The following is a 12,610-nucleotide window of genomic DNA, read 5'->3' as shown; positions in this document are numbered from 1 at the left end:
CCACTTATATTTCTGAAGGAAAAAGGAAAATAGGTATATAGAATAGTCTGCTCACTAAGTTTTGGATTGTCAGGCAGTCCAAACTTGGAAAATAAAGAGGACTGTAAAATTAAAATATCATCTGAATAAAACAAAATCTGAATTTAAATTCTATTAAGTAAAAGGTACACCTCGCCATTTACTTTCATGAAGAGAGCTGAAAATTCAGAGCTTTGAAGCTGTCTGAAAAACTGAAATAAACGCTTAACTACTTTGTCTTGAGGGAGCTGAAGTATACCTACATTTCCTCTGCCATGTAGAAAGCATATATGCCCTCACATTCTCTCCTAAGGATTTTTGGCTATTGACTCAAATGAAGCACACGTCATACTGTGCAGAAGGCAGCTCTGCCAGTCTGTAGATGAAAGCAGTAGCCAGACGACAAACAAGACAATGCACTAGGGGCATATGTAGTCCAAGTAACATGTTTAGGCAAGTTAAAATATGTTGGTTTCCAGTGGGGAAGAGAAAGATCCTTCATTTTTGTTTTCTTCATGGGAAAAGGACATATTTTCCAAATCTGTCATTCTCCTGTTGTTCAAGATAACTGGCCTTTGGGAAGTAATTGAGAGAACTTTTGAAACTGTAACCACCAAACGATAAGGTTACTGTATTTAGGTAGAAGGGGGGAAAGGACACAAACAAAAAAACCCCAAAACAACAAAAACCCCCAAGTTTTAGAGCAGAAGGAAAGAAAAACAAGCAAATAGAACAGTGGTCAAGACCAAGAGTGAGCCCATATTACTGCATTCTATATTGAGGGAAGAATTTCCTGTAAGAAATGTCTGAAAAAGAACAAATCACACTGTATAGAATTTTTAATCACAATACGATAAATTCTTCATGAAAAAGACAAGCTTACAGCTAAAGGTGAAACCAGACATAGGAAATATATACAAATATAAGTTAATTCATTGTGCCCCTGTTGGACCACAATTAAAAAGAGAATTATTATTCCTTCACAATCTATAAAATTAGCAAACAGCACTTAGAAATATACATAAACACCATCAGAACATTTTAACACTTTTTAAATTTTAAATAATTTTTAAACAAAACTAAATTTCTCTAATGTTTGTTCTTTTCAGCTCCTCTTGATTCTATGTCTCTTTTATGAGCTAAGGGAAAGTTGATCTTTTTGGGGAAAGGCTGGGGGAAAGTAAGGAAGGGGTTGCTTTTAAGTGATGGTTTGTACTTAGCCACCTTTGCTGGTGCCTAACACTTTATTAGAGAATGAAACCTTTATATAGCACTTCTCAAACATAAGTACAGGTAAACTTGTCCCAGTTTCAATTTTGTGGAAGACTAATGACATATATACTAAATGGCTAGCAATTAATTTATTAAGTCAAAAAAACCCCTCAACAAATCTCAATATTATTGAAATACTAAGTAATTATCTTTTCTATAACTGCAATTTACAAAAGTTATCTTACCTCGCCTGATATCCATGGCATATAATTCTCTTAGTCCAAGGTCATTAAGAGATTTTGTCACATCAAGGGGTTCTTGAGACTGGTAATTCTTCAACAGCAGAGTGTGTGAAGGATCAAACTCACATTTACTACAGATAATTGGTATGAGTTCTTGAAGGGGTGAATGTGGACTAACTCTTACTACCGTCTTCTGTGTCTTCTTGTAGTTTATCACTACCCTTACTGTTTGCTAAAGAGAAGAAAATTCCAATAAATACCAGCACAAATTCTGAAAGAAGTGGCATTTTTATAACAGCCTTACAGTAATCAAAGGAATTCCACTTATGGCCAACTTCACCAATGTTATAGATTCAGAAACATTACAAGAGAAACTAAGAACTATTTTGTGATTCCCTTCTACACAAGAAAAGGACACATGAAACAGTCTGCTCCTCCTTTAGCATCTGTCATTTGCCTGTCTGGCAGAGTACATGCTTGGAGTGAGAGGCCCTACTAGGTTAGGTTACATTAGGTAGCTGTAAAAGTCAGCCAAAGAGCCAGGAGTGTACGTGTGTGTGCATATGCGTAGAATGAAGGTAAAAGGGCAGTAGGAGAGATCCCCTGGCCCTATGCAAGTGCTTTAGATAAATTAAAAAAACAGTATTCTTCTATACAGCAGGACAAAGGCAGAAGGAAAGATTTAGGCAACACCTAGAAGTTGCTTTAGTACTTCTAAAAGCTCCTGCCTTCTTAAGAGGAAAAAAAGCCTAGTAACAACAAAAAAGTACAGTATGTATTAAAGGAAAATGAACATACAATCAGAAGGGCATATACATCACAGCATGACAGATGGCACAAGTCATTGATTTTCAGTTTGTGGAAGGCTGTATTCTGCCACACTTCATCTGCAGAATTTGTCAAAAGGACAATAAGGCGTGGGATTTCAAATAATATTGTAATATTTCCTTCTTTTGGCAGCAAAGATGTTTGCTGCAACAAACTGAGATATATTTTACCTAAGAGGAGGTTATCAAGAACATGGAGCCAAGCATTTCACAGGGGTACATGGTGAGAGGATGAGACACAACAGGAAAAGCTGAAAAAAGAGGCTCAGCTGCCAGCTTAACTTGTTGCATACAATAGTGATTCTAATTTCTCAATACACTTTAATTGTAGCTCTCACCTCTGGTATAACCGGAGCAGGTTTCTTCTTATCCATTTGTTTTGGCTTTACAATCACCTTTTCCACTTCAAGCATTCCCACTGGTGTGTTGGGTTTAAATTTAATCTGGCTGTTTTCTGCTGATACCAACTCTATGGTATAACTTGATGGATTTAAGTGGTACTGTGCACAGAGAAAGATCAGCAAGTCCATCATGGGCTTCCTGTAAAAGACAAATGGAACTGTCACAATGGATGACAATTAAGCAGGCCATAACAAAACGTGGTGCTAAACATTTAACCCAAATCATCCTTTCCCTTCCATGACTAAATAATTACTGCCGGGCACCAACTTTAAACATCTTCAACATCAAAAAGAAAAAAGGCAAGCCAAATCCCAAAAGGCACCACTAAAAAGAAAATGAAACCAGCTCGCACAAAAGTATGCCAAGTGCTTGAGCAAAGGGGGAAATTTTTGCTTGTGTGAAGTGATGCTTTTCCCGAGGTCAGCAGGGACATGTGAATTAGCCACCTCATTTGACATTTAATGGGAACTGTAGCAGTGGTGATAAACGGTATTCATTAAAACCAGCAAAAGCTGTTCCTTCCAAAGCTTGAAATTTTTATATCCATTCTGAGGTTACGAGGGACTTTATTTTCAGAAATTCTGAGCATGAGCCATTTGGAGGAAGCAGAAGAAATGAAGTTTGAGGATGTCACCTTTTAAGGAGGTCGTGCATTAGGGATCCCAAAACGAGTACCAGGTATTTAATACAGACAGAGGAAAAGAAGCTAAATGACAATATAGTAGTTGAATGTAATTTCTTGAGAAGCTCTGTGTGATGCAACAGATGTCCTTTTCACAGTGAAGTATGGCAAACTGAATTTTTCGTATGTAGTCGCTAACTGTATGTCCTTGTTCTCTCAGTACTCAGTGAAGAACGTGCAGAACAGTGTATTAAGATAGGCTGATAATTCCCAGTTGCTACTGGAATAAACTTATTAAAGCTGTACTTTAAACAGAAGTGTCATAGAAGTTTAAATAGGCCAAAGGTAAGAAGAGTATCCTAACCTTGCATGTTACAGCCACTGAATAAGGTTATAGTACTATCAGGTCACTGGAACTGGTCATTCCTCAATAATTTTTAGAGTTGGGTAATCATCTGTAAGGAGCATTTCCTTTTGATGCCCTCTGCATGTCTCAGTTACAGCTACAAACAGGGAAATCTATCACCTGCTCTGTCTCATAAGCATATTATGAAAATAATTCAAAAGTCTGTGAAGCAATCAAATGCTATGTTGAAAAGTACACTGAAGTTTCTAGCAGAAAATTAATATAGGGTTTGGCTGGTATGGCTTTATCAGAAATCTTAAATTCTAGATATAATCTCATAACAGATGCAGGTATTCTGGTAGCATAGCCAAGTGTGGAAAGAGATAGCTTCTACAAAAAGCCATCAAGCTAAGCAGAATTCTAGATAACATAAAGATTGTGAATAAATTTATTAAGTAGGAAGTTAAACCAGACTTTTCATGTGATGTGGTTCTTTAAAAAGAATTAAGAATGACTCAATCTTAGAAATTACTGTGAACACTGTTCCCCCACCTTTAATTAACCCTAGAATATCATGCCTGTTTTCACTTGGTCTTAAAGAACAAGTGTTCCTTAAGCAAACTGCCTTCTGATCTCTAGAAGCAGGGCTGGATGCCCTGGTGCACATGCTGCACTTCTAGAAGATGGAAACAGTTTTAAAGCTGACAGATATAGCTACTGAAGACCTGTTACTTTGGTTTTTTACCCACAGAAAAAATTTCTGCTTGCTTAAATGGCAGGAGAATACTTGCCCTCAGGAGACAAAGGCAGGAGGAACAATAAAACCAAAAAACATGGAGAAATGATGCTCCAAGGTGTCAAAAAGCACCTATCAGGTAGTCTGAAGAGGTATAGAAGAATGTAATATACGTCTGTGCCTTCATCTAGATGATATATATCATCCTGAGGGATTCCATGAGAATGCACTGAGCACTGCAGAAAAATAACTATTCCTCCCTTTTCACATAGCTAAACCAGAGAGTTTATTTCAATTCTTTTCTTGCATATATTACAGCCTGCACCGATTAGAAGAAAGAAGAAACTACTCTTATTTCTTGTACTTCTAACCCATAATAGAACAAGTACAGCCATCTCGCCCTAATAAGAAAAGAGCTGCAAATGCAAATCATGTCATTCCCCCATTTCACTGGGGGTGGGGCAGGAGGGAGGAGGAGGGAGCCAGAGGAGACAGCAGACACTACTTCTGTAGTCACCTTTCTGGTTATCAGCCTAGCCAATAAGTTACCCATTACTTTTTTTTTCCTGGTGCATTTTTATACACTGACTAGCTTTAAAAGCTACGCTTCCTCTGGCCTTCAGTTATTGGAGAATGGTAAGAACGATGAGAATTCACAAGCAAAGATCACAGAAGGCCGTCCTGTGGAAATGCACCATGGTGACAGGGGCAAGCCCTCACATTAACCAGAGTCACAAGAAGAGACAGAATGGAAAGTAAGGAACATAGCTGCTCACAAACAACAGAGAGGTACATGCAAATTAGTACATGAAAACAGTGATCCAGTGCAAATTTGCTTTCCATTGGTACTTCCAGAAATGCCCTGCTTGACTGGAGGATGCTAGACTTTAAGTCCCTCCTCTACTGGAGGCCAAGACACCTTCAACATCTGCTTTCGACAGACATTCCTACAGCGATACAAAAAGCAATCTTTTTTTGTAATCACATCCTCCAAAACTTGTAAAACTATTTTTTTGCTAAAGCCTTCAAGGATTGCAGGTAGAGGAACGCCATAATTAATACTTAGTAAAACTCCAAGAAATGGCCATCAGCTCTCTCGGAGTACATCATCTGGTTGTCCTCCTTTATCTAATTTCAGTAAAATATTTATCTGCAACATCTTTAACTTCATTACATTACTTAGTTTTCCAGAAATCTCAGATCATAAATTTATTTACATATTCCTGCACCCCTTCATCTCTCATCTATTTTCCCCTGGTTATTCCTACCTGACTAAATAACAATAAAAAGTGGGGAATAGCAGCCTCTCATTACATCACATCACTGATAGTTAAACAATTAGCCTTCACCTAGAACATATCAAACCATGTTATGTTTGTAACTGTGGTGGGTTGACCCTGGCTGGACGCCAGGTGCCCACCAAAGCCGTTCTATCACTCCCCCTCCTCAGCTGGACACAGGAGAGAAAATATAACAAAGAGCTTGTGGGTCGAGATAAGGACAAGGAGAGATCACTCACCAATTACCATCACGCGCAAACCAGGCTCAAATCACGGAAAATTAACTCAATTTATTACAAGTCAACCAGAGTAGGGTAATGAGAAATAAAATCTCAAAATACCTTCCCTCCACCCCTCCCTTCTTCCCAGGCACAACTTCACTCCCCAATTCTCTACCTATCCCCACAGCAGCACAGGGGGACGGGCAATGGGGTTTATGGTCAGTTCAACACAAGTTATTTTCTGCCGCTTCATCCTCCTCAGGGGCAGGACTCCTCACACTCTTCCCCTGCTCCAGCATGGGGTCCCTCCCATGGGAGACAGTCCTCCACAAACTTCTCCAACATGGGTCCTTCCCACGGACTGCAGTTCTCCACGAACTGCTCCAGCATGGGTCCCTTCCACGGTATGCAGTCCTTCAGGAGCACACTGCTCCAGTGTGGGTCCCCCACGGGGTCACAAGTCCTGCCAGAAAACCTGCTCCGTGGGCTCCTCTCTCCACAGATCCACAGGTCCTGCCAGGAGCCTGCCCCAGCGTGGGCTTCCCACGGGGTCACAGCCTCCTTCAGGAGCTGACCTGCTCCGGCGTGGGGTCTTCCACGGGCTGCAGGTGGGTATCTGCTCCATCGTGAACCTCCATGGACTGCAGGGGAACAGCCTGCCCCACCGTGGTCTTCCCCACGGGCTGCCAGGGAATCTCTACTCCAGTGCCTGGAGCCCCTCCTCCCCCTCCTTCTTCACTGACCTGGGGGTCTGCAGGGCTGTTTCTCTTACATGTTCTCACTCCTCTCTCTGGCTGCTGTTTCCGTCCCAGCAACTTTTTTTCCTTCTTAAAAATGTCATCACAGAGGTGTTACCACTATCACTGATTGGCGCAGCCTTGGCCAGCGGCGGGTCCATCTTAGAGCCGGCTGGTATGGGCTCTGTCGGACACAGGGGAAGCTTCCAGCAGCTTCTTATAGAAGCCACCCCTGAAACCCCCCCCACTACCAAAACCTTGCCACACAAAGCCAGTACAGTAACCGACAGTAAAAAGTGTCACTTCAAATACTGGATGAAGTGTTGAAAGGAAAAAAATGCATCAAATTTCTACACTCGTCTCCAAAAATGAGGGCTAGAACCTTGCTACTTGAAAGTTGAGGTTATGACACGATTAAACTTTAGGAACAAGCTCCTCCTATCCTGAGGCTCACAGTAAGCACCACTGAACAAATTATCTGTCAGTAACCACCAAAAGTATTCCTAGGTAAGGATGGAATAGAGAAGGGGGGCAGGGGGGAGAAGGGGGGGGGAACCCTACACACACTTTGGCTTTCTATAGATCTCTGATTACTTAAGCCTATGGCTTCATGGCCTTCCTGGCAAAAATATTTACTAATCCTATTCTCTAAAGAGAAAAAGACATTTGTTTTCATGGAGGACAACAAAAAACACCAAAACCCCCAGAATTTGTTACTAATAAATGTTAATTACAATAGGTTTTGAAAAGTAGGGCAACACCACAAAGCTTGTTATTCACTGGCTAGCTATACAGAGTTAACCAACAGTTTATTAAGAATACCCTAATGACTGAAAATACTCAAGAATGGATCAAATGGAAACTCACAAAGGACTCTAAGAAAAGACGTTCAGCAAATTTAAGGTCTCTGAGAGGCATCTGAAACTGAAGCCCTAAACATGCAAACCTGCAAAAATATTTGTCTGACACACCATTTCCAAATAAAATGCATGTCACTATCATATTGGCCTTTGAAATCTCTAAGTTAATTTACTGAATCACACAATTGAAACTAATTATTCAATTTTGAGAAAACTTTTTCAAACTCTGCATTTCTTCCTTGTGGGAAAACAAAAAACTAACTTAAAATGATCAGGCTGCTAAATAAAATAGTTCAAGTCATTTTTTTTCTTCTTTGGCTGCAGAAAATTCTACCGTCCTATGCTATATTTAGAACCAATGGAGAAGATTCATAAAGTCCAATCTGAAAAACATTCCAATTAAAAAAAAAAAAAAAAAAAAGAAAAAAGGCGGCGCCAAAAAAGAAGGCGCCAAACACTTCACTCATTCCTTCCTCCAAAAGACTGTACCCTTCACTTCCTATCACTCACTGCTCTTGCCATGTTTTTTGGGGGAGTTATGCGTGTTTGCTTTTAAATAACTGCTTGCCTCGACCCCCCTGCAGGACTCCTGGTGATAGGAGAGTGCGAATGTCACTGTCAGATTCTGAACAGATGAACTGAATCACTATCACCAACTGCTACAAAATAGAAATTGGTGTCTAGGCTTAAATAAGAGAATCCACCCATGCCTGAAGTTTCAGAAAGAGAAATTACCTATTTCAGTCCTCCTTCCTTTTCTCAGTCTCTCAGTTTTTTTGCTTTAGCTGCCCACAGATCAACTCAAGGATCAAAAATTATTCTCTCTTGTAATCTTTTTCTCTAAAACCCCTTTTGGATTTCATTCTGATCCTCTTCTACCTACTTCTACTCACTCAGGATATTTATGTATGTAACATCTTGCTTCGTTCTACATAGCTCTTGCTATCCACTATGCCAAAGCAGAGAGCAAACCAACCCAACTTCATCTGACAACAGTAGAGGAGTTTCTTCTAGTGGACTGTGGCATTTGAGGACACAGTTGTACAAACTCAAGAGTTTTGCTTTTTCTAGTATGAGATTTTAAAAGGTATTCTCTCCTCAGGAGCTTTGAAGCTGCTCATCTCTGATTATGTACAGGAAAGAGACAAACCAGTGATTTATCTATGTCATTTCTAGAAGAATCTTGCCTATTTGTCCACAAAATTCAACTATCAAGACAGAGCAAAACTAGAAGATAGTTTGAAGGATGTTTCACAGTGGACTGCAGGTCCTGCACAGTACCTCCCCTCATTCTGAGTGAGCTTGGCAGTGCTAATATAGGTTCTCATTTGCAAGAGAGCCATTTATGAAATTAATCACATACAGTATCTTGATTGGGAAAAAAAACCCAACAAAATAGTAACTGTGGGATAATAAAACTAATGGGGAAACGTGTGTACTTCCTGATAAGCCTGTGAGCCCTACCTTGAACACTGAGTAATTATACACAATGTAATTTGACCAAGGGAAGATATGCAACATTGCTTTCTGTCACTTTGTTCTGATCAAAGCAAGATAGAGGGCACACAGTACTCAAGTGTGGACAAAGGGGTTGAAAAGAAGAAAGAGAAGTGCCTGACAGTATACACATGGAGTCTCACCTTTAAAAAATTTTAAAAGCAGGGGAAGGCACCGTATTTACAGACAGCAATGTTCCTTGCTGTAAACATGCTAGCACAAACACCATAAAGCATCATAGTAGCCACCAATTATGTCAGAAAACTTCTTCTGACAAATATAACCTCATATTTAAGTTATCCTGAAAATCACATGGGGGAAATCCACAAAAAAGTTCCACTGCAGCTCTGGTGAACAAGCTGGTATTTGATGTCTAAGCAATGACCTCCTGAATGCTAGCAAATGACAAAGCATGCAAACAGATTGGAGCCAGACTTTATCTCTCACTAAGAAGTGAAGTAGTTGTAACTATGCATTTACATTGCCTGGTTTAAATGAGTAAATTAAATCAGCCTGCTTGCTTTCAGCAGTGAAAACACTGGCAATGCACTAACACGAGCACAATATACAGATTGTTTCTTTATTTCAGCTTACAAAAGCAACAAACTGGCATCCTAATTGCTCTGATCCATACAAGGCCTTGCATAGCAGCCTTCTTCATAGATGGTCTATGATAATTAATTTAACATTTTAAGTCCCAGGATTTATGATTTCAAGTCACCAGTCAATGTCCCGGTCTTTCTGAACTAACGGTGACCTCAAAGTTATATGCACAATCTATACTACCAATTAGCAGACTGAAATATGTATTTCAAATTAAAACCAGTTAAGAAAATATATTTGTTAAAAAAAAAAATGTCCAAAGCTGTAGCTAGAAACTATTTCTCTGAAGCATTATAGATTTTGTCTGAAGCGATGACACCTTTTTTTAGGACTGCTAGTAGTCTATAGGTAGTAGTGCTGAGCAAGTGCTGAACATATGACTTTGTACCCAAATAGGAAGCAGGAACTCATCTTAAGTCTAAAAGGAAAACTTATGTGGGAAAATTCAGTGAGTCTTACAAACCAGTATTTTTCTATAATTTGCAATGACTAGAAAGAGCAACAGGTATGGCTACACATCCTGATAGGTGCCATACAGAATTTCTGAATCTCAGAAAACAGTCTTCCCAGAAGGTAGGTAAATGCATAAAGTGTATGTTTCCACAGCTACCCCAAAATCATAGTAGAATCATAGAATCATTTAGGTTGGAAAAGACCTTTAAGATCATCAGGTCCAACCGTTAATCTAAACACTGCCAAGTCCACCACTAAACCATGTCCCTCAGTGCCACATCTACACGTCTTTTCAAAACCTCCAGGGATGGTGACTCCACCACTTCCCTGGGCAGCCTGTTCCAATGCCTGACAACCCTTTCAGGGAAGAAATTTTTCCTAATATCCAATCTAAACCTCCCCTGGCACAACTTGAGGCCGTTTCCTCTTGTCCTATCACTTGTTACTTGGGAGAAGAGACCAGCACCCACCTCACTACAACCTCCCTTCAGGTAGTTGCAGAGAGCGATAAGGTCCCCCCTCAGCCTCCTTTTCTCCGGGTTAAACAACCCCAGTTCCCTCAGCCGCTCCTCGCAGGACTTGTGCTCTAGACCCTTCACCAAGTTCGTTGCTCTTCTTTGGACACACTCAATGTTCAGGCTTACACAACTCATATATTTTACTAAGTGATTAAAACCTGGATGGAGGTCAAAGTAAACTAGAGCAAGAAAGGAAAATTAAGTATAACTTACCTCCCGTTAACTGTAGTATACTTGATCACATCTCCTGGCAGGACCACTGACAGTTCAATATCTTTATCGATTACATTCTCTTTCTGTTCCATGATGAGGTTGCCTGATTCTGTGTCATCAAACAGAGAAACACCACTGGGTTTTGTTTCAGATGGAGGAGGCGGTGCTTTAGATTTTCTTCTGAAATAAATGGACAAAAATCAAAAGTCATGTAGGTATTTATACATATGATTCCATACTGGCAAACCAACAAGTCTCAGAACAGGAATGAACCACATTCAATTCTTTTCACTTGGACTGCATTAAGTGATATGTGCAAGGAAGGGATAAGAGAATAATTTAAATATACAATCAGTGGTGACAGAAAATACAACTGGCTAAAGTATCTATCATATTAAAAAAAAAAGCGCAATAAACATCAAGCCCAAAACAAAAAAAGTTTTTTTAATATACATTAAAAAAAGTAAATTAATTACTTTTTTTTTTCCTTTGGGTTATGCAAAGGACCCTATTTGTGCATTCTCCATACAGATTTACTGGATTAGTATAAACAGAAATACTGTACAATGAAGTATGAAGCCAAATTGCACTGACAGTATGTTTAATATATAGGATAGATTGGTGAGGGAATAACCACACTTTTCTTCCCCAGATTTTTCTTTTGATTATTAAAATCATTGAAACAACTCCTACCAGCTCTAATCTATTTAATTTTATACAGTAATAAAATAGCAGGATAACCAATACTATGTCATAATATTTCTTGACATTTCAGTCACAATATGTTTTCATATTTCCCCCTCAAAATATACTGATTTCCTGTTTTATTTTCTCACTATCCTTTCCCATCAAGAGTATAAGCCGGTGTATTCTTTAATGCAAAGAGCAATCACTAAATAGTTTTCACTTATTTCACTTAAAAAAAAAAAATAATCCAAAATGGTATAAAAGGAAAATGCTCTACATCTCAATATATTTACATTACAGTAAATTCTGAAGGCAGGACTCTCCTGTCCTACAACGTATAGTCCACCATCCCCTTTTATTCAAATAACTTTCCACAACTCACCAGAATTTTCACAAGTAAAACATACTATTATTAAGAATTTCACCATTAGAAACAAAGCCAAAACACACTGTGGAGACATGCTACCTCATGAGAACTTTTAAATTTCTTATAAACATTCTTTTAAAAAGCTTGGAGTCACATTCACAGAAAACTAAAATACATTTCAAACATAATACACAAAGGTTCCAAAAATATGCTTGCAATTTAGATTCTGGAGCTGTACCAAAGTTTTTTTACTTTAAACGTAACCAAAGAAATTAACTTCTGTAATTGTCCTACAGAATTAAACCAAAGATCTAGCATACAAGAATTAGAAACACACATCTTCCTTGGGAAAGAAAAGTTTAAAGTCACTCACACTGAAGAGCAAACAAGGTCCAGAGCAGCAGCATTGCAAAAGACTGCGTAATGAGACTTCACATGACCATCTGTTGCTGAAAGTGCTTAGAGTTTTGAACTTCAGAACTCTGTGCTGAATAATTAACTATTCACAGCCTCTCAGAGCTAATCAGGAATACTCACAGACCTCCAAACACACCAAACGAGGATCTGCCATCAAAATTCATACCTCCTCTCTGTTAATGTTTTAAATTAGTTTCAGTGTACTCCACATACAATCCAAGACGTGCGCGTTAACTGCAAATTTAACTTTGGTCTCTACAGCAGCTTGCCTGCATTGTTTCTGGGTTATGTGAACATTGCAAAATGTATGAATCAAACTTCTTTTTTACTCCTCCCCAACTTGTTGCCGGGG

General features: G+C 39.1%; 1 protein-coding gene across 7 annotated transcripts in view; it reads right to left on the bottom strand.

Annotated features, from left to right (window-relative positions):
• COBLL1 (cordon-bleu WH2 repeat protein like 1) overlaps positions 1-12,610 on the bottom strand; it is a 94,276-nt gene that overhangs the window by 32,255 nt on the left and 49,411 nt on the right. For all 7 annotated transcript variants that reach the window (XM_049805493.1, XM_049805511.1, XM_049805470.1 and 4 more), the window contains exons 2-4: positions 10,788-10,967; positions 2,638-2,839; positions 1,476-1,704 (exon numbers count right to left, since the gene is read on the bottom strand). In XM_049805493.1, the coding sequence (XP_049661450.1) occupies positions 1,476-1,704; positions 2,638-2,839; positions 10,788-10,967 (611 nt within the window). The remainder of the gene's footprint in view (positions 1-1,475; positions 1,705-2,637; positions 2,840-10,787; positions 10,968-12,610) is intronic.

Source organism: Accipiter gentilis, chromosome 1, assembly GCF_929443795.1.
Source record: "Accipiter gentilis chromosome 1, bAccGen1.1, whole genome shotgun sequence".
In the NCBI taxonomy this organism is placed as follows: domain Eukaryota; kingdom Metazoa; phylum Chordata; class Aves; order Accipitriformes; family Accipitridae; genus Astur; species Astur gentilis.
The sequence above is the reverse complement of the archived record's forward strand: the minus strand, read 5'-3'. Positions and strand labels throughout refer to the sequence as shown.